We start from the raw sequence: 26,917 nt of genomic DNA on the forward strand, positions 1-26,917 counted from the left end.
AAGCACTCTCATTCATTATGTCAGGGACCGCTTGCTTGCAGGTGGCTGGGCGTGGGCTGACCTAGGAGTGGGGGTTCACACAGCGAGACAAGTGCAAGACGGCCCCAAGAGTGGGGGGATTGGGGTGACACAGCAATATACCATTCCAGATTGCAGAGGGGAATGTCACAAGCAGTGTTCTACCACCTGCTGCGTCATCTCTGGCCTGCTGAGTAATAGCATAATTCACCACAAAGGTGTGGACAGATAACCCCGTTGCTGCCCTTCAGATGTCCTGAATTGGGACTTGTGCTAGGAAAGCTATCAAAGTCACATGGGCTCTTATGGAGTGGGCTGTCAGCATTGGAGCCAGTACCTTTGCCAAGTCATAACAGGCCTTGATACACAATGTAATCCGCGATGAGATCCTTTGGGAGGAGACCAGGAGGCCTTCACTCTGTCTGCTACTGCAACAAAGGAGTTGAGATTTATCTTCCTAAAAGGTTTAGTTCTTTCAACATAGCATGCTAAAGCCCTCTGGATGACCAGGGGGTAGAGTCTTTGTTCCCAGCTACTGGCATGCAGTTTGGGATTAAAAAAAAACAGGAGAAAAAAATGTCTTGATTTGAATGGATTTGTGATACAACCTTTGTAAGGAATGCCGGGTGCAGCCGCAGTTAAACCTTGTCTTTGAAAAAGACCGTATACGGAGGCTCTGAAGTCAGGGCTTTGAGTTCTGAGACTCTTTTGGTCGATATGATGGCCACTAAGAAGGCTACCTTCCAACATAGATATAGGAGGGCACCTGTGGCTAATGGCTCAAACAGTGATTTCATCAGTGCTGACAGAACCAAGTTAAGGTCCGAGTGGTGAACGGGCTGGCATGTTTGACGGAACAGCCTGTCAAGGTCCTCGAGAAAGCAGACAACTGTGTGGTTCGCGAAGATTGAGCGGCCAGCTACTCACAGATGAAAAGGTGAAATCGCAGCCAGGTGCACCTTAATTGAAGATATTGAAAGACCTTGATGTTTAAGGTGTAACAAGTAGTTCAGGATAAAAGATATGGATGCCCCTTCTGGAGAGGTGCCTTTCCGTATGGATCAGATAAGAGAACCTTTTCCATTTTGCTAAGCATGTAGCCCTTGTGGAGGGTTTTCTACTAACCAGGAGGATCTCTTTGATCTGTTCTGAATGTTCCAGCTCCCGTGGGTTCAGCCATGGAGCTTCCATGCTATAAAATGTAGAGATTGTAAATTCAGATGACAGAGGCATCCTTAGTCCTGAGTGATCAGGTCTGGCACTAGTGTAAGGTTGATGGGGGTCTTCACTGAGAGTTCGAGAAGCATGATGTACCAGTGTTGGTGTGGCCAAGCTCTGGTTAACAGAATCATTGAAGATTTGTCCCTCCTGACCTTTAGAAGGACCTTGGGGACCAGAAGTATCGGATGGAACACCTAGAGCAGATGTCGTGTCCACAGGATGAGGCAGGTGTCCACCATCACCCCGGGCTGAGTTCTAGAAGGAGCAGAACTGCTTGCACTTCCCGTTGGATTCCGCCACAAATAGGTCTATATGGGAAATGCCCCACCTCTGGAAGATATTGCTTGACACATCTGGGCGGAAAGACAACTAGTGGGCAGATACTGACCTGCTGAGGTGGTCCGCCAGCACGTACTGAGCTCACGGTAAGTATGAGAGTTCTATGTGAATCTCATGAGCTATGCAGAAGTTCCAGAGATCAAGGGCTTCCTGAGAGAGGAGAGCAGAACAAGCACTGCCCTCTCTGTTTATATAGAACATCGCTGTTGTGTTGTCTGTTCTTACCACAACATATTTGCCTTTCAGATGGACCCTGAAAGCTTGGCAGGCCAGACACACCACTCTGAGCAGCCTTACACTGATATGGGTGGACAGATCTTTTTGTGACCTCAAACCTACAGTCTGGCCACCTACAGGTGGCTCAGATGAGCTCCCCAACCTGTGCCTGAAGTGTCTGTCACTAGGGTTAGAGTGGGAGATGGGTCTTAGAATGAGACTCCTGAACAGACCAAATGCTGGTCTTGCCATCAGTGGAGTGTCTCCAATACTGACACCAGGATAGCTACTACTTCATCTATGCAGTCCCAGAATGGTCGATAAACTGAGGTGAGCCACACCTGCAGAGGTCTGAGGCATAATCTGGCATGGCAAATCACGTAAATGCAAGCTGCGAGGTGGCCCAACAGTCTCCAGCAGTTTCTGACAGTGTTCATGGGGTGTCACTTCCATTCCTCTATGATGAAGCATATGGCTCAGAACCATGACTCTGGAAGGGAGGCCTTGGCTTGGTTCGAATCCAGGACTGCCCCTATACATTCTATCCTTTGAACCGGAGTCAGTACTGACTTTTGTGCATTGTTTAAAAGGCCCAGCCCCTCTAAGTCCAATTCCACCTGATCTCTGGATCAACTTTTGAACAACCAATCGTCCAAGTATGGGTAGACTTTTACTTTCTGCCTCCTTAGGAATGCAGCCACCACCACCACCATGCATTTTGTATAGACTCTGGGGGCTGGTGAGACACCAAAACGGCAGTTCTGTAAACTGGTAGTACAAGTGGTTGACCACAAAGTGAAGGAATCTTCTGTCGTGGGATGATCGACATGCAGAAATACGTGTCTTTCAGACCGTGAGGGGCATACCAATCTCCTGGATTCAGAGAGAGGATGATTGACGCCAAGGAAACCATTCACAATCTCAACTTCTTCATGTATCTGTTGAGGTTTCTTAGGTCTAGAATCAGTCTGACACTTCCGTTGGCTTTGGGAATTAGGCAGTACTGTGAATAGAAGCCTTTCCCCTTAGCTCCTGAGGAACCTCTTCCACTCACTCCCACGTTCAGGAGCTGCTGCACCTCTTGAATTAGAGGTGGAAGTCCTACACCTTGCAGAGGAGTTGGCACCAGGACAGAGGGAGATACCAGAGCCAAGAAATGGCTTACCCCTTCCCCATGCCTTGGGGCCAACAATGGCAGGGGCCAAGTCAGTGGCCCAATGGCTACAGTCAGGTCAGTCACAGGCTTGGTCAGAGATACTCTCATGACTGGAAGCTGACACCAGCACAGAGTACGACCTGGACCCCAGACACGGTACTGACTACAGCACCGGTACGGACGCCGAGCTCAACGCTGCGCACACAGAGGCAGAATTAGAGCACCCAGTACCACAAGACTGACAAGGTGCAGGAGGATAGAAAACTTCCACTAAGAGAATCATCCTCTTCATCTCCTGACAAGGCAGTCGCAGGCACCTCCCTGGAACCCACAGCAGAGGGTCTCGAGAAATAGAGTCCTTCCTCGACTCTGCATCCCAAACAGATGCCAGTGCGCTCCTGAACGATGCCAACACGTTGGGTCCCAGTTCTGACAGGCCGCCTCCACGAGGGGGAGCTTTAACCTTTGGTTCCTTTCTTGTATTGTCAGAGGACGAAAGTCTCTGCAAATCTTGCAGCGGTCCCTCTGGTGTCTCTCTTCCAGGCACTTAAAGCACTTAGAGTACTGATCACTCTTGGGGCATGGGCTTTTTACAAGCCCCACACAGTTTGAATCCAGGAGACCGAGGCATGCCTCGGCCCCTAGAGGAGATCGATGACCCTTAAGGAGATCCATTCTAGTATAACTACTCTATTCTAATTCTAAACAATTAACATCTACTGATTAACACTAACTATTTACAGTAACAAAGTGAAAAATACTGGCGGAAAGGCCCCTGCGGAGCAAGAGACTATGGATTCCAGCTGACCGTCATGGGCAGTAAGAAGGAACTGAAGAGGTGGAGGGTCAGAAGAGCCATATATAGGATGCCATGAAGGCATGACTCCAGGGGGCTCCAAAGCTGACCCTATAGGTACTACTGGGAGAAAACCTTTCTGACAAATGTGCGGGCACGCACACACCTAACTGGAATCAACATGAGCAAGCACTCAAAAAAGAACATTTTTTTTCTGGTTTTTCAGTTCAGCCACTAAACCAAAAAAAAAAAAAAAAATCAATCAATTATTCACTGATCTCTAATCAGACTACTCAGTAGTTCCACTGATCTACAAGAGGTTCACTGGCTATGGTGCCAGCAGGGACTTGAGAGACCTGAATTCAATTTTCAACTCTACCACACAATTCCTGTGTAACCTTGGGTCACAGAGACCTTAATTTTTGTGCCTCAATTGATCATCTGTAAAATGCAGATAAAAATTCTCTACCGCACAAGCTTTCATCAAGATAAATGCATTAAAAGATTATGGTGTTCAGATATGTCACTGATGAAGAATAATGGAATCAGAGGTGCTCTGTAATAATTTATTAATACTGTTTGTTGACCTGGTTATTGGGGTGTTTTCTGTAAGACTATATTGGTTTAACTCAACAAGTGTGTCTGGAAAAAAAAAGGCAGGAAGAAAAGAATGGCTCAAGGTAAGCCTCCCCTCATCAAACACTTGAGAGAGTTAAGGGACGGTGCCAAAACCACTGTTTCTGAGGATTCTCTCAACCTCCAGCTAAGCTTCCAGGACTGGCATAGACCAGGTCTATGACAATTCGGGGCCTCTGTCTGTACAACAATGAATTGATATTAGGAATTTACTCTGAAGTTCTCATGAAACTGCTCTATCACGGAAACTCCCATGTACATGTATCCACCACTGTGGACAAGACTTGCAGCAGATACACACAAGACTGAGGACGATGAAGAGTACTTAACTCTTAATGAGCGGTTGACAGATTAAGAGAATTTGCTGAGGGAAAACACATCCTCTTGTATGACAGAAGGGAAAATTTTGAAGCAGTGAAAATTTACCAAAAGGCAGAACAAAGAAAGCCACGTCTTTGAAATGGGGCAACTAAACAGGAGCAAGACACAGGAACTGTTGGGCAGGAGAAAGGAAGGGCACAGACCAGTCAAGAACAGAGAATGCAAGCTGGGATGAAAGACACTCTGAGGAAGATGCAATCCAACATGCGGAAGTCTGATGAAACAGCGTCCCGTCTACCTTCCTGAATACAATAACACACAGACACTATGTGGAGTCTAAAAATATTATTTGCAATGCCCCACACTAGCTCTTCCCTGGAGTCCAGGGGGAACTGTTTCTAAATGATCTGCACACTCTTATGAGTTCTAGGAGGGGTGTATTTAGGCTACTGAGGTACCATAGGGGCAAGCACAGGCCCTGGGTGCTTAAGGCATATGGGCTGAAGGGCTCCATTTCAGTGAAGGGGTAGCAGACAGAGCCAGTGCCCAGGTAATGTGCCAAAGAAGTCAAGGGAGGAAGCTGTGCTGTACCCCACTAAGACCAGGGAGTTTAAACATCCAGGAACCAACAGCGGAGTCCTTCCACAACAGTCTGGGGAACAGACTGAGGGTGAGGATGAGAACAGTATGAGGAGCCCGACAAGATCTTTGACAGGATCAAAGTCCTGAAATGCAGAGAAACAAAAGAACTACATCAGGGTTAAAAAGGGATCTTCTCTCAAAGATGAGTGGCAGTTGCTCAGAGGAATCAGACTTAGACACAAGTACCCCACTGGGAGCATCTGAGAAAGTTAAGCTTGTTGACGATACCATCAGGAGGACTTTTAACTAGGACAGACATGCATGCAGACTGTAGTTTTAAAATCCTTTTTCTCTAGAAGCTTTACTCCTACTGCTAAAATAAAGAATACTTTTGTTGTAAGAAGGCTTTCTTATTAACGTACACCATTGTTCACCAAGGAGGGACCCGCAGGATGAAGATGGTTGATACACATTATTCCTACTTCATGGATTACAGTAATTCCAAACCAGGATAGGTAAAAGCATGAGATTTGACATATAAGGGGGTGCATTCAGAGAGATCATAATGTGAAGAGTGGTGCAGTTAACCCTGTAACCATGATAGGAACCATACAAGTACCTATGATAGACATGTTCAACAGATGCTATGGCATAGACAAAAACACTTTCTTTTTCTTAACCATAGCTAGGCAGAGGAACATAAAATTCTGATGCAATCAATAAAATTCATTCTACCATTAAGTGTACCAGTTTTGTCCCCGCTACACTAATGTGCACTTGGGAACTTAACACTTACCAGCAGGTTCTACTTGAGTCATTAGTGTGTAACATAGTGCACTTTAGAATTCATACTCTTTTAATGCACGTTGCCAGATTGTGTAGACAAACCCTAAGAGTATTCATTAAAAGTATTAAATATGAGATTAATTTTGCCTGGTATATTTGACTAAAGATGAAAGACTGAAAGATAAAATATAATTAAACATCAATTAAGTGAGGAACTGAATGGTAGACTGGTTATTGAAGAAAAGTTTGACAAATTTCTCTGATCATATCCAGGCATACCATTGAAACAATGGGATTTTCACAGCATTGGAACCACAAGGAAGAGCTTCCAAGATAATGTACATAAGAAAAGTCTGATTTCTGTAGGATTTCTGAAACACTACAGCATGGAGCACACTTCTATCAAAGGCAGCATCTGCTATAGTTTGTGTATCTTATTTGCAGCATCTTGAAAATCTGTGTACAGATGACCACATACACACAATGTAATTTCTGGATTTTTCAGTTCATGAATTAGATTACTGCCTTAGTCTGGAGTGCAGTGACTTAGTCTATAAGGTTAAAGTCTATATTTATAGGGTTTTTTGATACGTCTGCCATCTAGTAACTGGAACTTTTGACTATTTGTCCAACTGTTGTTAACATGTAAATTTAACAGCGATCTGGGTCTCCTGAATGGCTTTACCTGATGCAGTAATTTCCAATTCCTTTGTAGACATCCAACATGTGCCACTTTTTAATCTCAGTAGTTCAAAATGTGTGGGAAATGTTGCGAGGACTATTTCCTGTGGTCAGAGGAAACCAGGTGTGTGTGTGGATAAATGCTTCAGCTAAGCAAAGTATCACTTTCCTGAATAAAACATGAAGTATTGAGATTTCAGAGACACGGCTCTCACTTCAAACCCTGTAGGCTGATAGAGGTTCAAAAGATGGTATTAAATATTCTTACTAAGCTAAATTGCGTTTTCAAACCTCTACAGATTTTTTAATTTGCTGAGACTACTCAGTTTACTCACTTTGTAACACATGAAACTACAAAAACGTGTTTGTGAAGTTTGTTTGCTTTAAAGGTTGAGTAAATACCTTGGCCTACGAAATAAATCAATAGTCTGAGTACTCTTGGTTGAGCCAAGCGCAATTCCCCTAGAGTGTCACCCTGGGTTGAATTTATTTCACACCCCGGAAAAGTCTAAGTTAGTGGACAACTTTGTTGAAGAATGGATTGTTTCAATCAGTTTGAGAAGAGCCTTTCCTGCATAGTTCTCACCATTCAACATCCAAGACACAATATTCTTGTATATAGATATACTCAGGCCTTTGAAATAACAGATGTTTCCATGTGAGCAGATGAAGAGAAATATGGAAGAGTAATTCAAGTAGGTCTAAAAACCTAATCCCTACTGGAATAGAATGTAGTCATTAGTATTAGCCATTCCTTTTCTTGCCTTATTTGCTTTGGTGTTCTGGAGGACAGGGGAAAAGAAGCAAATGTCTACAGAAGACTAGTTAGTCAAGTTTACAATTCACCCATAGTTTTTTTTCTGCTGTATTTGTGTCTGGAGAAGAAAATATGGGTCTTTGTATTCTGCTCAGTTGAGAAAAGATCCCTCTCTGGGATTCTCAATTTTTCTATCAGGTAGTGGAACACTGACTGATACAGACTCCGTTCCACATGGCCTTCAGATTACCTACTAAATCTGCCTCTATATTGAGCTGATGCATAGAGCCTGAACAGATTTAACTACTCAACCTTTAACAGTGCTATCTCTGTGAAGGCATGCTGAACTCCCCAAAGATTAGCTTTTTTGGTACACGTCTTGAAAACAAACACTTGTGATCACATGCATTTCTTTTTACTATTTAGTTGTTGAATATCTATACAGTGATCAACACAGATGAAATCTTCCTCTTTTAGTGCTTTCTTCTTTTTTGTGCCAGCTACAGTATTATAAAGCAGTAATGAATACCCTGATACACAACAGTATATTTAATCCAACTTTTAGCAATTTTTCATGCAGTACTCACACAATTAGAAGTTTCATGCAAACATATGTACTAATTATACTGGTTACCTCTGCAAATGAATATCTAAACTAGTCCTCTAACCTGGGAACGTATAGTGGTATCAATAGCCAAAGTGTCTGAACAATTTTTAGAATACACGTTCCAGTACAAACATGGACAACCTGAGTTTCTTACTCGATTACAATGGTGAAGAGTATTTCTATGGTCATTACCAAAGTGTAATTCATTCTGCTGCATGCACTTCTTTTGCTGCTCTTCATACACAGAGCTGTTAAGATGTAGATCAACCTGTTTTCACTACCACCAAAAAAACAGACTCAAAATGTCAATATTACACTTATTAGTGAATACACAACAATACAAAAAGTATTCAACTTTTATACAATAGGTAAAGATATAAATTTTAGCATATTGTGCCAGCATGGCTTTCCATAGTATTGCCTTGTTTTCTCTGAGACCAATGTTTTACAGGATTAGTAAAACCAAAGAACCACAACTAGCTGGACTTTCTGGTTTCTATTTCACTACATCATACCAATAACCAGCGATATGAGTGTCATAAAAGCACAGAACAATGACTCCTCTACATACAAAGAGGTTTCTCTTTCTACAAAGATAAAGGGTGAGAGTGTCCAATTCCCATGAGGGAGTCAAGGCCCCAGAACAATGTATCAGCTTATAACGGAGAACAGAAGTACATATCCCTTCTATAAACAATCTATTAAAATAGCTGAAAACAACACCATTCTCTTATCTTCTTTTGCCAAACATAAGCTCAAGTAAAAGTGGGAAATATTACCTAGAACTTCAGGAGGTTCTGACTGTAAGCCTTCTGGCTGCTGGCCCTGTAGCACATTAAGCAGAGCTTGCAGACTCCTGAGACACAGCGATGGATGAGAAAATCTTGTCTCCTTGATCAATTCAAAAACTTCACATAGTCCAACTTCAATGATCTAAAAAAGTACAAAACACATTTTTAACAGAAGACCTATTATCAGGACGCTTTGATAGGTGCAATCATAAAAATATGCACATAACGGTATGAATTTCTCTTTAGCTTAATATAAATTCTACCATATAAATATTGAAGATCATGGCAGTCTACAGTCAAAACCAAACACTCAAACAACTGTAATTTTGAAAATAAAACAGAGGTACCATTATTCTAATATGAATCAATGTGTCTACATAATTCAATTTTTAATATTTAAAACCCACTGCACAAAGCTGATTGTTTTCAATTTTTAGATAGTGTCACACCTACAGGGCAAAATATCTGGGACTTCTATATTTCCTCTCAAAACATATCCCTTGGGTGACTAGGCTGGCTTCCCGCACCTCATTCTGAGCGGAGCCATGCAGTCCAACCATACTGGATCTCTGGACTACAGATCCTCCTGGTTCTCAACCATGTAAATGGCATGAGCCAATTTTATTTTAGCACTTGTAATGGCTTCTGTTGGAGAGCCTGTGGCAGTACAGGTTTACAGACTCACAGAACATGAAGATTACTTGTAACCAGAGTTCTTCCAGATGGACTCTGCACATTCACACTCATGGGTTGAAGGGTAGAATGACCTCATAGGAAATCATAGGTTTCAACTCAAAGAGTGGAATCACCTCATAGCAGTGCTGATTTCAAAGCTCTCACACTCTGTCCCACTGCTGCCCTTTAGCATCCCTGAATGTTCTGAGGTCACTGCATCAGTTTCTTCCACTGCCTCCACAAAGTCAAAGTTTTATTATGATTATAAAGAAGAGGAAAAGGTGGATAGGGAGTGTGACTATGCAGAGTCCATCTTAAGAACTCAATTTACAAGTAAGTAATCTTCATTTCTTCAAGTGTCTTCTGCATATTCCTACTCAAGGGATAGACTCCCCACTCATAGGGAAAGCTGTACCCCATCAACAAAAGGCAGGACTTTATTACATTCAGAATTCATTGTCTGATGTAAGAGACTTCCATGTGCTCAGATAGCAAGGTCTGTTCCCAAAGGAAGAGGGTCCGTGCAGATTGGTTTGAAGCTTCTAATCCTCACATCAAACCCAAGGCCTAAACAGTTGAACCTAAAATTGAGGCTCAAGGCTATTGTCCAGTCATTCGTGGAACAAAAGAGCTACTTCTCTTCTGCACCCACAAAGAGAGAGGTCTCTGATGTTGACAGGGATGTCATAAGAACATATGAATAGCCATACTATTCAAGCCTCCATCAAGCCCAGTATCCTGTCTTCTAACAGCAGACATTGCTAGATGCTTCAGAGGGAATGAATAGAATAGGGCAATTATTGAGCAATCCATCCCATTGTCCATACCGACTCTCTGGCAGGAAGAGGTTCAGGGATGCCCAAAGCATGGGGCTGCATCCTTGACCATCTTAGAGCTGTTTGAGCTATCTTCCATGACCTTGGCTAATTAGTTTCTGAACCCAGTTACACCTTTGGCCTTCACAACATCTCCTGGAAACGAGTTCTACAGGTTGAATGTGAGTTGTGTGAAGTAGTACTTCCTTTTGTTTGTTTTAAACCTGCTGCTTATTAATTTAATTAGGTGACTTCTGGTTCTTGTGTTATGTGAAGAGATAAATAACACCCCTTATTCACTTTCTCCACACCAATCATGATTTTATAAACTTCTATCATATTCCCCCTTAGTCGTCTCTTTTCTAAGATGAACAGTCCTAGTCTTTGCCAATTCTACTTTTTGAGATCAGGTAAGCAGAATTACGTGAGGTAATCAAGGTCTGGGCATACCATGGATTTATACAGAAGCTTAAATATTTTCTGTCTTATTATCTATCCCTTTCCTAATGGTTCTAAACATTGTTAGCTGTTTTGACTGCTGCTACACATTGAGTGGATGTTTTCAGAGAACTATCCACAATGACTTCAAGATCTCTTTCTTGAGTGGCAATAACTAATTTGGACCTCATCATTTTATATTTATAGTTGGAATTGTGTTTTCCAATTTGAATTACTTTGCACCTATCAACACTGAATTTCATCTGCAATTTTGTTCCCAAGTCACCCAGTTTTGTTTAGATCCCTTTGTAACTCTTCTCGGCCTGTTTCAGACTTAACTATCCTGAGTAATTTTGTATCACCTGCAAACTTTGTTATATGATTGTTTACACCTTTTTCTAGATAATTTATGAATATGTTGAAAAGGACTGGTTCCAATACTGATCTTCTCTCCATTGTGAAAACTTACCATTTATTCCTACCCTTTGTTTCCTATCTTTTAACAAGTTACTGATTTGTGAGAGGACCTGTCCTCTCATCCCAGGACTGCTTACTTTGCTTAAGAACCTTTGGTGAGAGAACCTGTTGAAGACTTTCTGAAAGTCCAAGTACATTATACATCCCAACTTTGTGTCATCCACAAATTATTAGCACACTCGTACTTTACGTGCCAAAATCACTAATAAAAATATTAAATAAGATTAGTCACAAAACCGATCCCTGAGGAACTCCACTCGTAACCTCCCTCCAGCCTAACATGTCACCTTTCAGCATAACCCATTAGTGTCCTTTTTAATCATAAGAACAGCCACACTGGGTCAAACCAATGGTCCACCTAGCCCAATATCCGGTCTTCAGGCAGTGGCCAATGCAGGTGCTTCAGAGAGAATTAACAGAACAGGAAATCATCAAGTGATGAATCCCATTGTCCATTCCCAGCCTCTGGCAAACAGCAATCCCTGCCCATCCCAGCTAATAGCCATTGATGGACCTATCCTCCATGAACTTATATAATTCTTTTTTAACACCATTATAGTCTTGTCCTTCACAACATCCTCTGGCAAGGAGTTCCACAGGTTGACTGTATGCTGTGTGAAGAAATACTTCCTTGTGTTTGTTTTAAACTTGCTGCCTATTCATTTCATTTGTTGTCCCCCTAGTTCTTGTGTTATGAAGTGTAAATAACACTTCCTTATTTACTTTCTCCAAACAAGTCATGAATTTATAGACCTCTATCACATCCCCCCTTAGTCATTTCTTTTCAGAGCTGAAAAGTCCCAGTCTTATTACTCTCCCCCTCATGTGGAAGCTTTTCCATACCTCTAATCATTGTTTTTGCCCTTTTCTGTACCTTTTCCAATTCCGATATATCTTTTTTTGAGATGGGGCAACCAGATCTGCACTGAGTATTCAAGATGTAGGCACACCATGCACTTATAAAGAAGGAATATGATATTTTCTGTTTTTATTTTCTATCCCTTTCCTAATGATTCCTAACATTGTTTGCTTTTTTTTTTTTTCTTTTTAAACTGCCACTGCATATTGACTGAATGTTTTCAGAGATCCACAACGATTCCAAGATCTCTTTTTGAGTGGTAACAGATAATTCAGACCCCATCATTTTATATGCATAGTTGGATTATGTTTTCTAATGTACATTACATTGCATTTATCAACATAGAATTTCATCTGTCATTTTGTTGCCCAGTCACTCAGTTTTTTAAGATCTCTTTGTAACTCTTTGCAATCTGCTTTGGACTTAGTTATCTTGAGTAGTTTTATATCATCTTCTAATTTTGCCACTGCACTGCTTAGCCCTTTTTCTAGATCATCCCAGTCCCATATAAATCCCTATCTTCTCCAATTTAATTAAGAATTTTCCATATTGAACGCCTTACTGACATCCAGGTAGGTTAGACCTACGGGATTTTTAAGACAAAAGGAGTCATCTTCTCAAAGACCAGGTTGGTCTGACACAAAATGTACCTCTTGTAAAACCACATTGTATTTTATCCCTCTTACCATTTACGTTTATGTACTTAACTACTTTCTCTTTCAAAATTTCTTCCAAGACTTTGCATACAATTTAGGTCAAATTAACTTGCCTGTTGTTCCTTGGATCACTTTTTTTTCCCTCTCCTAAAAACAGGCACTATATGAGTAAGTCTCCAGTCACAGGGTACAATTCCCAAGTTTGCAAATTCATTAAAAGTCCTTAATATTGGGCTTGCATTTCATGTGCCAGTTACTTTAATATTATTGGACTGAGATTATCTGAGAACTCCTCCCCCCTCCCATTTGGTCTCATTAAGCTGTTTGAGTTTGACTTCCACCTTGGATGTAGTAATTTCTATTTCCATAACCTCATTTCCATTAGCCACCCTGCCACCATTCCTAAGTGTCTCATTATAAGTTTACTAAAAACTGAGGCAAAGTATTCATTTAAGTGTTGGGCCATCCTAGATTATCTTGAATCTCCACCCCATCTTCAGCACTTAGAAAACAAGAAAAGAAATGGGAATACTTTCTCTTTATATGGCTAAAGAACCTATTACTATTGTTTTAATTTCCTTTGCAAGGTCAAACTCTGGTTTGCTTTTCGCAGTTCTCACCTTTTCCCTATACTTTCTGAGCTTCAAGAAGCAGTTTTCCTTGCTGATCCATCCCTTCCTCCATTCCGTTAAGCTTTCTGCTTTCTATTAATAACCTGTTTGAGATGTTTGTTCATCTAGTATGGTCTGCAACCCTTCCCTATGAATTTTTTCCCCTTGCGTGGGATGTAGGCTTCAGATAGTTTCTGCAACGTGCAACTTTGACTTAAATAATTCCAAGCCTCCTCCACACTCAGCTGGTGGAGTCTTCACTCCAGTCGACTTCCCTAACTACTTCTCTCAATTTGTTAAAGTTTGCCATTGTTTTATTCCTTCCATTTAGTTTCAACTGAATTAGTTCATGATCTCTCTGACCAAGTTTGTCCTCTAGAACCAGGTCTTCTATGAGCTCCTCACTACTTAACAAAACTAAATCTAAAATGGCATCACTTCTTCTTGGTTCAGTGACTATTTGGTGAAGAAATCTGTTGGCTATCACATCTAAGAATATCTGGGCCCTACCATTATTGGTGGCACTTATCCTCCAATCCATATCTTGGAAATTAAAGTCTCCCATAACTACTACTGGGAATTGTATGATTATCTCATTGAAAATATTAAAGTCTCTATTCATATCCAAATCAGATCACGGGGATCCAATAGCATACACCAAGCATTATCCCAGAGAAGTCTCTGTTACTCCTATCTTCACCAAAGAGATTTTGACTCAAATAGATTCCTCGATTTATCCATTCCATTACTTGTAATTTCTGGATTGAATACCTAGTCATTAATATACAATGCTACTCCACCACCTTTACTTCTATTTGTCTTTTCTGAACAGCACATACCTATATTCCAGTTATGACTACTATTCCACTATATTTCTGTTATCCCTATAATATTTAGTTTCACTTCCTGCACCAGGTATTCTTGTTCCTCCATTTTGTTACCCAGGCTCCTTGAATAGGAGCAAAGATATCTTAGTTGTTTCTGTTTGGTTTGACCCAGATTCCTCGCCCAACTAAGTACAGTCATTCTACTACCAATATCGCCTACTTGTTAGTGTCAATACCACGGACAGTATCTGTCCTCTTGATGTTCATTCTGCTCTGTTCTTTTCTGCATTGCTATATCCTCTCTTACTTGATTTTTTTCCCACTTGGTAATTACAATCAGGCATGGAGATTACAAGAGCATCTCCCAACTATCTCCTGTGAATTTCTAGTTCAAAGCTCTTTTAATCAGTTGTGTCAACCTCCATTCCAGCAGTCTACTTCTCTTCCTACTCAGGTGGAGTCCATCCCATGACAACACTTCTGTGTCTGTGAATGCCTCCTGGTAGACACGTATCCCAAAACCCTCCTTATGCACCATTGCCTGAGACATCTGATGATCTTGTCTCACCTTTGCTCTCCTCCTCTAGCACAGCACTTCAGAATAGAAACTATCCACTGACAGGAAGGATTCTCCCATTGGCGCAAGTAATCCGCCTACCCAAAAGGCAGTACCTCAGTTGATGGAAGAATTCTTCAATCAACCTAGTGCTGTCTACGCTGGGTCTTAGGTCCACTTAACTACACCACTCAAGGGTGTGGATTTTTCACACCCCTAAGCAATACAGTAACAGTGATCTAGTTTTCTAGTGTAGACCACGCCTCAATCTCAGTCTTAAGAAACTTGGCAATGGAGGAGCTGTAAAAGTGGAAGAAGTTTTTCTTCCAATTTTCATTTTCATCTCTCTGACTTTGACAAACATAAAAGATCTTTATCAATATTCTCTATTTATCCCAGTATCTTATTCGAAGAAAGTAAGTCTATTAATTATTAAAATGAGTCTTCAAATCATTTGCAACAGCTTTCCTCATTTATATTAAATTAACAAAAATGAGCTCAGTAGCCTACACCAATCCAGTATTGTTGTGTGCATAAGAAATATTACAAAGCAATTCACCTACCAATGAAGGTAACATTTTCAAAAGCACTTAAGTAACTTAGGAGTCTAGATCCCATTCTCCAAGTGATTTAGGCACTTGGGCTCCTAAATCCTATCGGCTTTCAATAAAACAGGGCTTGTCTATACAAAGATACTGCGCAGCAAGCTAAAGTGTAAATCTACAGTAAACCAGTTTGCTGCACAGTAATTCACCACGTGGACACTGCTATAGAGCAGTGAAAGTCCACTAAACTGCACCCTGGGACTTTCATCGTATTACTACTGTGTACACAGGGCAAGTAATGCACAGCAATTGGTGCACTGTAGACAAGCTATTAAGCTCCAAAAGGTCCATATTTTCAAAGTCACTTTGGTGCCTAAAGATGCAGATATGCACCTAAGCAGTTTAGATGCCTAATTCCAAATAACTTCAATAGAAGTTGTGTCTACCCTCTGCAGTGTTTTTTAAAGACCCGCTAGATGCCTAACTGCATCTTTAGGTACCAAAATACCTATGAAGACTGGTGTCTAGGTCACTTCCAAAAATGTTATTCACACTGTTCTAACACTGCCTTACTTATGAAAGTATTTCTAAAAACTGCAAATATTATTTAAAGACGTTAAAGCAGCCTTTTTTTTTTAACATTCACACAGGCAAGCTGTCACTCATTCCATTTTGATCAGGTGACAAATTCAATAAATGTAGAATATTCTCTGCACAAAAAAAAAACAACCCACAAATCCCTTTCCCCCTAAGTAGCAGATCAAGGTAGGCAGCATTTACAACTCCATCTTCAGAAGCTATCAACCACATTTACAGAGAAAACAGGCCCTACATCCTTACTTGGGAATTGCCATATTGGATCAATTCACAGTCCATCTAGCCCCGCATCATGTCTCCAGAAGTGGTCAGTATCATCGGGTGCTGGCTGCGTGTGTTCTCCCAGCGTGTAAGCTGTCCCAGCTCTGTGCGGATAGCTGATACAGCAAACCATGATTGAATTACCCAGTAAGACCAGAGATCCATTTAAGTAACGAAGGCTCCAGGCCAGGTTTATTGCCGACGAAGTATGGTAAAAAAGTGACCTATACATGCTACAAGTACACTTTAGACATGTACACTCATGACAATGGACTGGCTCAGTAAACATCAGGACTTTCCGTTCCTCACTCAGCCAGACAAAGATACTTTGACACCCTCTTTTCTACACTGATACAAATAAGTTTCATATTGCCTTTCTGACGTGTGTAGTTGCCACCCTTTAATGTGGCAAGATACCAACCTTTACTTTGTACAGAATGGTTCAACCAAAACAGCTCTATTTATTATATTGTTATCTTGACCTTGGAGGAGGCAGTATGTCCTCATTATCTTTGCGGAGTGAGATGGTACCATTCCTGGTACCAGGATGTTCTGGAATGTGCTTGTGTGTTCTGTGCCTGTGTATTTCTCCAATACCAACTCTGTTCTTGCCAGTTTCTGTGATTTCTGATTTTTGCTAACTTTGTTTTATAACAACAGGTCTTAACTGCTGCCTTAGCTCAGGTTAAGGCCCGTCATACTAGGCCTTGTGTCTTAGGTTCTCAATTTCTACTACATCCAGAACCAGATACTTCAAAGGATTGTACACAAAAAAAATCACACTAGGTATATGTGGGGTCATCCCCCGCCCAAAGGTCTCATCTAATCCTTGTAGTTAGAGATTGATGTACGTCCTGAAACACAGTTTATTGTCTCCTGTCATTCATTATCTATGACTATTACAAATCTGGATATTCGTGTTATCCACATAACCATGCAATCCCTCTGAACCTTACTAAATTATTAGGTTCAAAAGCCATCCTGTTCCAATTTTTCCACAATTTAAGTGTTGTGTGAAAAAGTATTCAATTTTATTAATTTTAAAATGTACCATCTTTATATTTTGCTAAATGTCCATCCCTTTGGTGCTTGGGTTCTGAGACAAGAACAAAAGCTTCCAATCTTCTCCACACCTCTTTTTTTATATACTTTTCTCATGTATTTTCTTATTAGTCTCCTTTCTAACAAACAACATGCCCCTAATCATTTCTGTCCTTCTTTGAACCCGCTCTACCTCTCCAATATCCTTTTCGAGACTGTGTCAGCAGTACTGCACACAGTAATATAGATAAAGCAATGCTACTGATTTACATAATGGCATTCTGTTTTCCATATTACTCTTCATCCCACTCGTTATGCATCCTAATATTTTGCTTGCTTTTTTGACAGAAGCTACACATGGAGCAAGCCTTCCATGAGCTGAGATGATATAGTTATTTAGAACTCTAAAGTGCATTACTACCAATCCCTACTACTACTATCCATACTACTACATTCCTTCCCCTCCAATGTGCACTACTTAGCATTTATCAACACTGATTTTTGTCTGCCATGTTGCCCAATTATCTAATTTGGGTAAGACCTTCTGAAGTTCCCCAGAGTCCTTTCTGGGCTTGTAGTCTAACCTTTCACAACAAAACATCTGGAAACTCAAACAACTGTAGGATGTCAGTTTTCCAGACAACTATAACATAAAAAGGCAATTTTAGTAGTAATTAAGTCAACATTATTATAATAAATCACATAAAAAAGAATTATGGAAAGCTGCTGCCCTTGAGCTCATATCAGGGGAAGATGGTGGGAAACAAGATTAATAGATTACACATGTTAATTAAATGCTAATTGGTGGACAAAACAGAATTCACGAGAGGCACACTGTATAGCTAACAGAACAGGTAAATGGACATATGAGCAAATAAAATATGCAGGTAAGAAAAATGATGCAGTTTAACCACTCCTACCAGCTTTTCTTTCCAATATTCCACTACTGAACAGTATCCTATTAGACATTCACAGCAAAAAGTGTTAAAATCATTCAATTCTAAAAAGCCATCATTAGTGAAGTATTCTGTCCACAATCTTAATATACTGATACACGTGTGGAAATCAATGCCACAAAACATTGTGCCCAAGAATTAAGCAAGATTTTAAAAAGGAATTAATATTTACATGGACGATGAAAATATCTAGAGTTACATTATAGAAGATTGAAAAACAAAATGTCTGGGAGTGATATGACCGCCTCAAAATTCAGAGAATAAGCTAACTTCTAATTGAGGGAGTTAAAAAGAAACTTCTCCTATTGGTAGCTTATTTCATAAGTGACCACCTTGGGGTTTCTTGCAGTCCTCTGAAGCATCTAATACCCACCACTGTCAGAGGAAATACTGGCCTAGATGGATACTGGTCTAATCTGGTATGACAACTACTATATTCCTAACAACTTGTCATAAACTAACAGGATCCAACTGAGAAAGGATTAAATTAATGTTGGTGAATAAAATTGTCAAAGATGTACCACTGTGGACTATGTAGTTACATATAAAAAATTATCCAGGATTACTTACCTTTGGAAGCTTGAGGTGTGCCTCTTTGGACTCCTCCTCTTCATCACTATCTGAATCCCCGCTTTGCACAGTGTTCTTTGAAGCCAAAGTTAAGGATGTTTCTTTTTTTTGCCACTCCAAAACACAATGGCGGACATTGCAGTAAACATTAAAAGCTGAAGGGTTGCTGTGTAATTTGATATCTGGTATAGTTATTGTACTCTCCAAGTTTTCTGTCTGAAAAACAGTAAGATTAACTTTCAACCAAAAATAAAATTCTTCCATGTATAAGTTATTAAACTTTTCAAATTTTGCTAAAGAGAAATCTCAAAGCCTCACTATCCCTTTATCAGACAATGGTAAAGAGTGGGCTAATATTTTATTTTCTCAGGCATGGATAACCACAACTCCATAAGGCAGAGCAAAGCAGCTCATCATTCATAATGCACAGTGATAAGCAATTTTCATCTGCACATGTATCTTTCTTTTTCATAACCTTAAACAACATACAAGTCTTCAAATCAGGAAATTCCACACTACACCATACCATTACCTAGCAGTAACAGGAAAATGATAAGACCAGAATTTCAGAATCAACTAAGACATGTTTTTGACTTTTTTATATTTAAATGTAATTCATACTACACTGACATACATTTGGGAATCCACCTCTTCCACTTCTACCAACTCCCAACGTCAGTGCCAAAACACTGCAAACAATGGTTTAGTCTGCAGGTAATTTTATCCAACCGACACAAAATGACAACAAATGGGGTCCCTGGAGAAGTGTAACCTAAACATTGGTACAGAAGAATAAATTTAACACTAAAATGTGATTGCAGTCAGAAAGTTGACTGCAGAAAAGACACGTTCATGCTAAACAGATGAGATCCCTATGTGTTCAAAACATTTATTTTTCGGACAAAAGTTCATTTTTACTACCTCTTATGCATTAGGAATACAGAGCAAATACAAACAGGGGAAATTCAGATTTTTTTCCTGGGTCACATACTGAGCAGAATGTTAACTAAGTTCCAACAAATCCTAGAGAAAGAGAGACTGATTCTGAGATCCCAGTTTGTGACTGCCAAGCCAGAAATTAAAGCCATCATTTTACCAGTAAGCTTTGCAAATTTGATATGGAACTCTCTGAGAAGCAAACAGGAAAATACAGAATGCCAGTTTTCAGAGCAACTGCATTTTAACAAAAAATACTTGAAAAAAAAACCTGACAAATCAATTGTGCCCAGATTGTGATGTCTCATGCAAAATAAAACAAGCCCCAGACTAAAAGTAAAAATGTAATGTTTATTGAGTCTGAAAATAGCATAAAAATGTAATAAAATATACTTCTGTTGCATATATATATATATATATATATATATATATATATATATATATATTTATATATATATACTTTCAGAGACTGTTTGCAATGGTTTATAAACCAAATATACATTCACCTGAGATTTCAGCCCTAAAGCTGAATAAACTGGCCTTAATTATACAGATCAAAAGGAATTTACTTCATAAGCAATGATTCCCCTCCAACTGCTAAACAACTGTAGGGCAAATATCAAGGCCCTTTGGAGCATCATTCACATAAAGCCCAGTTTAACTTGCTTATTTCATTAATGTCAAAAGTTGTTGCAATTATAGCTGTTGTACAGTAAATTAATCGACTCTATACTTCAACTCTTTTTCTCACTAGAATTGCATAAAGCTTTGTTCTATGTATGTTGCAGCACCCAAGCCTCTTTACAAGTAGGTGGCCAAGTCATCTGACCTACACTCAGGTAACTTCAAAAGTCAACCCTTTCAGTGCTAGACTGAGGGCTTGTCTTCACTTACCTCTGAGATTCGGCAGCAGTTGACCGGAGTTACGCAAGTTATGCAAAAAACTTGTGTAACTCCTGTCAATGTCTCTGCTTCTCTTCTGCATGCTGTCTTCACTGCACTGCGCCAATGGGAACCATGTTCCCGTCGACGCACCGCTATGGCACTTGAGAAGGTGGTCTTAATACATCGATTTCTGGATCAACTGAGTGGGTCTTCACTGACTGCTCAGTCGATCCAGAGAAGTCGATCTGATGGTGGCGAATTTGCTGCCGTCAGTGAAGATATAGCCTAAATATTGCTGGCTGTTTTCCTACACCTTTATAATGAGCTAACCAACTTTCTGAAATTGCCTCTTGTCCTACTCTCAGTACTAAGCATTATGTTCAATTGATGATTAAGATTTCAAACCTTAAGTATTCCAACCAATGTGTCTTTTTGCACTGAACTAACACTTCCTCATTCTGAACAGATGCTCAAACTAGAGTCCCAATGATACACCAGAGAGCTGATGGAAGAGTATTTTCCATGACAGTTCATTCAGTTTAGAGGCAGTATGGTCCAATGGATTAGGATTCAGGAGACCCAAGTTTTATTCCTGACTCTGCCACTGACCTCTTGTTTGACCATAGGTATGTCTCTTCACCTTGTCGTGCCTCAATTTCCCCTCCCATACTCCATCTTGTCTATTTGGATTGTAAGCTCTTTGGGACAGGAAGTGTTTTGTATTGTGTTTGTACAGTACATAACTAAAGCCCCAACCTTGACTGGGGCCCCTGTATAATTTTGAAATTCACTATTCACCTTGGTCCAAAAAAGCCTAAATATGTTGATTTTAAAGGCATACTACAAAAATCTATCTTCTTGAGCATGAGTTCAAGGAGGGCTAGGGATGAGAAACTGAAGGGAGATTGTGATTTGGTTGCCGCTGTGTTTTTCTGTCTGGTAGCTCTGTATATATGCTCGTGTTCATAATCACTGTATAATGTATTTAATTAACTGATTAAATAACCAATGGCAAAAATGCCAAAAAACAGGGATAGGTAATTACTTAAAACTGAATAAATATTGTTCTTCAGAGCCACTCAAAGAAGAAACTAGCTATTTCCCTAAACTCTTCTCTTGGCTTTTTAGGGCTACTCTACACTAGGACTATTTGGCTGCAACCCTGTAGTGCATCTAGTGAAGATGCTCTATGCTGACGGAAGAGCACTCGTCTGTCAGCAGAATTACTCCACCTCCGGGAGAGGCAGAAGCTATGGTGAGTGATGAGCGTTTCCTACCAACATAGCATCAGTGTGGACAGCGCTTAGGGTCACTGTAACTTGCATCGCTCAGGGGGGTGGCTTTTTCACACCCAAGTGACATAACTTAAGCAGCAGTGCATACCTGCCTAGCGTTCATCTTTAATAAGATTAACAACTGCACAAGCTTTCCCCTCCAATAGTTTCAATATAGCATTTACCATATTACATATAAAACAATTACACTAAATGAAACAAGGTTTCAAGTCAAGCATTTGAAGGGTTTGTTTTCACTGTCGTGTTAATCTGGGCTCTTACTCGGGTGACAACTGCTAGCGTCCCCACCCCTGCCCTTCCAACCATGCACAAAAGCCTCCAACCCAAATTTAGTAGTTCTTTCAACCTGATCTAGCTGGCCCATACTGGGATATATGCTAAAGCCTGGATACTACTTAAACTTAGACTGGGAAAAAAGAAAGAAATAAAGATTTCCTGGCTGATGTGAAAATGGAGAATGACTTTAAGGAGATTTTGGTAAATTTTAAGGATCACATTTTCAGGAAAAAATTTGAGAATGACTCCGTCACATGAGAGTGCCTCTTAATTTAGGATCTGCATACTGAACTAATAGGGATTGGGAAGATAGAAGAGGATGATTCAGGTGGTCTAATAAGGACACTAAATTAGGATAACATTCCAATTGGCAACTAGTTTCTTGCCTAACATGTGAGTATGTAGGATGAAATGTGAGGATGTAGGATGTCAGTCTTCCTTGTGAAATCCAGAGCCCCAAGAGCATATAGAACATATAAGCCTGCTAAACCCAAACACAGAAGTCAATGGAATATAGAGACATACGAGTTTTGGAGTTCAAGGGATATGTTCCCAATTTGCTAAGCTGAAAATCACATCTGATGTAGAAGAAATAGATTGTTGAATCCTTCTTGAAATTAATTAACAGTTTCATTATTATTGGAGAACCCGCCTGCCAGCTTCCATGCTGTGAGGCAAAGGCTACCGGGATTCAGATATATTGCAATATTGGTCATTGCTAGAGTTCTCAGACTCTAGGCTCTGACAAGGCTCTGGAGTCAATAAGACTTCCAATGTGACCCCCAAACCATGCAAAATGCCCTCCAATGATTAAGTGTCCTTGACTGAGTGAGAGCTAGTGACTATAATTGTTTAACTCTTCTAGCCAACATCTCTTCAGTGTTTCCTGGGTTCAGTATGAGCCAGCTGAGTTTCATTTAGATACCAATTTCCTCCATGCACAGAAGGATCTGGAAGACTGGGCTGCCTGCACTAGATAAAAAGGATACATAGTTGTGACTGAATACACCCCTGTAGTCACACCCCACTATTGTAATAATCTTTGTACAAGGTATGCCTTGTAAGGTATCTACTGATCAACAAATTGATTTTTCAGATTTTTTCAGATAAAATGTGTGTGGCAACACTATATGTGAAGTTATAAGATTCTCTTGTATGATGTTAAAAGATCATGTCCAAAACTCATGTAGCACCAAACTAGTCAAACAGACCTGTCTATGTTTGGTTTAATGTGCATTTAAGCAGTAGACAGAGCCATCAAGCAGGAAGGGAAAACAAAGAAAGCTTAAACACTTGAAAAAGAAACAGCAGGGAACATCCTTCCACAGACTCTGTCTTCTAGTTCTCAGCTGGACATATTTTTCAAGAGGGGGACTGAAGTTATAAAAAGAAGGGGATAATACCCAAGACACCTCCTTCCTTTTCCCTGCCAATCGCATTCTCCTCACCTGAGGAAGAAAAAGGGAAATAGCCACTGGACTTTGCGGGAGGGATCCAGACCTGAAAAGTTTGGTCAGTAACTTTGCTGGAAGCATGTGGTGAGAGATTTTGCTTGAATGTAATATAGTCTGTTAAATTAGGCAATAGTAAGCGTTTTATCTTTATTTTTCTTGTAACCATTTCTGACTATTATGCCTCATTACTTGTATTCATTTAAAATTTCTTTGTAGTTAATAAACTTGTTTTATCTAATCCAGTGTGTTTAAACTGAAGTATCTGAGTAACTAAAATAATAAACTGACATATTATTCCCTTAAAGGAATAACAAACAATATATTTGTACTGTCCAGGAGAAGACTAGGCAGTACAGGCCAGATATTTCTGGGAGAAATTCCAGAACTGGGAGCTGTGTTGGGGTTATCCTACAGAATAACCAAGGCTGATGAGAGGCAGGATGTAACTAGCAGGCAGCAGTTGTATACACAGACACTCAGGGTGTGGCTTGCATGCTGAAGGCTGTTTTGTGAGTGGCCCAGGTGTTACCTACTTCAACAAGGCATTGTAAGGCACCCAAGCTGCAGGGTAGGGGTGACAGAACCCCCCACTAGTCTGAATTGTATCCCAGTATGTCACAGTTCCAGGTTATCTGCATATTGATGACAGCAACCTGTGTCACCTCACAATATCCTCTCATACAGTCACACTTGTATTCTCAGTTGTGGACCATCAAAGGTCAGCAGAATTTTTTTTTTTTTTAAATTAAAACACTGGGGAAAATGGAGTGTTGGGACAGAAGACAAGTCTGAAAGAGGATTTCTTACAAATTGGTTTTCAGAATCAAAAGTTTGGAGAACCCCAGTACAAACAATTGTGCATCAACAATACAGAGCATTTATACTGAGTTTTTCATTTGCAGAGCACACTAAACTACACTACTTTGTAACACACTTTACAAAAGAGGGTAAGCATTATTATACAGATATTATCGATAGGGAACCAGGCCCAGAGAGTTAAAAGTGAATTGCCCAAGTAATACAGTAAGTCAGTGGCAGCAGTGCCAAGAACAGACTCTCTGACTTCTCAGTGATGTGCCCTCCCCACTGGAACATGCTGCCTCCCTAATTACAAGATGTTTATTCTCTTTTTTGGATGACTACAAAGATTTCTTTTTTTCAAACCTCTGTTTTGATTGGCAGCTTCTAAAAAAAATTCCTCCTCCAAAGTAATCAAATGTAGATGCTAACTGCCTGGCTTAGAAATCTGTTGTCCCCAGCCAAAGCCAAAAAAAAAAAAAACAGTTACAACTATTGTATTTGAGGCTGTGAATCTCACAATAAATCAATCCAAAAAGGTGTCTGAAACACTTCTGCAAGACTAAGCAAAGCCCTGTCTTTTCTTTAAGGAAATATATTGTCACTGGAAATCTAAAACCCCTCTTTAGATCCTGAACAGAAATATTTTCTACAAATAACTTTTTTTCTCTTTTTAGTGACATTTCTCTTAATTTTCATATTTTTTCCCCTTTTCCTTTGCTCTTCCTCATTCTGAATGTCAAATTGACATTGACAATTTTATTTCTCCTTTTAAACATGCTTTCAAAATATTCAGGTAGAATAACCCTTCACTATCACATTTGAAAACTTCTTAAAAGACAAAAAACGACCTCCTCTAGGAAGATAGGAGGACAAATTAATTTTCTAATAATTTCTTCCCTGTACCATTTTAATGGAACCTTATGATTAAGGTGGGAGGCAAACTGATCTGAGACTGAAGTCCCTTACAAAGAGATATAAAACTTTTGGGCATAGTTCCCATTCTGAATGATCTATTTGTTCCCAGCTAAGCCAGTCAGCTCTAACATTCATTTTTCCCTTGAATGTGAAGGGAGCAAATGGGCAGAGTAGAATCTGCCAAAGTTATCAGCAAGTAACCTTCTCTTTATAGAACTGTGGACCTCAATCCCCCTCTCCTATTGATGTAGGATTTCACCAAGGTATTTGTCTGTCATGACCAGGACATGGGGATTGTTCAGATATGGGACTGCCTTGAATTCTAACCAGCTTGTACTGTATTTGTTCTCTTATTTGGACCAGATCCCCAAGAAGTCATTGACCCTGTGTGAGCACCCCAGTCTTCCAGAGTGGCATCTGTGGGGTTTGTCTATTGAGAAGCCTGACTCGAATTTGCTTGAATACACCCATCATCTGATGGACTTGAGTATCTTTTTGGGTGTATACTTTCACTGATGCGTGGAAAAGAGACTGATGAGGGATGACAAGGCAGAAACTCTGTAGCATCCTCACATGAGCATGGGTCCACTGAAGAATATCCACACAAGAAACTACTGATCCCAGAAAAGACTGTGTGAATGGGTACTACCCATGACGTGCTTACCAGTTCTGATAAGATTCCTCAGCTTTTCCTGTTTTTCCTTTGATATGAAAACTTTATAGAGAATGGCGTCTATCTCCTCTCTGAGGTAGAAAATTCACTGCAAGACTGTTAATTGATTATTCTCCCAATTTAAATCACAGAGCCATGGTTTTGCAGCATCTCAATTGGTGCTGGCAATAGCTGACTCTGGATGGGGCTTGAAAAAGGAGGTCATCCAGGAAAGTATAGGCAAGAATCCCGTTCCTGGTATTAACACTACTGGCATTTTCAAAATATTTTGCAGGGCAGTTGCTAAACCAGAAGATAAATACCTGTACTAGTAATGCTGTGCACTAAGAGCAAAACACAAGAAGCATCTGTGAGACAACCCAAGTGGGATATGGAAGTTGACAGGATGCCCTCGAGTTTATGGCAACTTGTATGGATTTAAGGTTTCCATCTTTAATTTTGGTTTCTTCATGAACCTGCTGAGATACCTGCAGACTGAGTACTGCCTTGTAGCCATTTTTTTTTTTTTGGGGGGGGGGGGGCGGGGGGAAGAGTTGGAACCAGAAGATGGAGGGAAGGCATTCGTTCCTCTCTGGAGAATGAACAGGTTGTATTGCTCCCATTCAGAAGAGATGGAAGATGGCTGTTTGTATCTCTCTTCTTTTCTGTGTATCCTTTAGCAAAGGAAATGGGATAAATTTGTCTAAATTTGAAAAAACACTTCAGAAGACTATCCCCTTTGTTTCCAAAATCCACCTTTCAAGGGTCACCAGTTGCCAGAACACTGCAAACTGAAGCAGCTGCCAACTAATTTGGGGCTCTACTCTGCACTGGGGTGTCTGCAAAACATGCAGTTTGTTTCGAGGAATCTGCAATCAAACCAAAGAACTCACCTCTACCACCACACACTCC

General features: G+C 40.2%; 1 protein-coding gene across 7 annotated transcripts in view; it reads right to left on the reverse strand.

Moving 5' to 3' along the window:
• MYCBP2 (MYC binding protein 2) overlaps nt 1-26,917 on the reverse strand; it is a 477,832-nt gene that overhangs the window by 411,964 nt on the left and 38,951 nt on the right. For all 7 annotated transcript variants that reach the window (XM_067563270.1, XM_067563273.1, XM_067563271.1 and 4 more), the window contains exons 3-4: nt 18,792-19,007; nt 8,896-9,049 (exon numbers count right to left, since the gene is read on the reverse strand). In XM_067563270.1, the coding sequence (XP_067419371.1) occupies nt 8,896-9,049; nt 18,792-19,007 (370 nt within the window). The remainder of the gene's footprint in view (nt 1-8,895; nt 9,050-18,791; nt 19,008-26,917) is intronic.

The sequence above is a fragment of the Emydura macquarii genome, unplaced genomic scaffold, assembly GCF_026122565.2.
Source record: "Emydura macquarii macquarii isolate MOO-44397 ecotype Brisbane River unplaced genomic scaffold, CSIRO-AGI_Emac_v2 contig_2473, whole genome shotgun sequence".
Lineage (NCBI taxonomy): Eukaryota > Metazoa > Chordata > Testudines > Chelidae > Emydura > Emydura macquarii.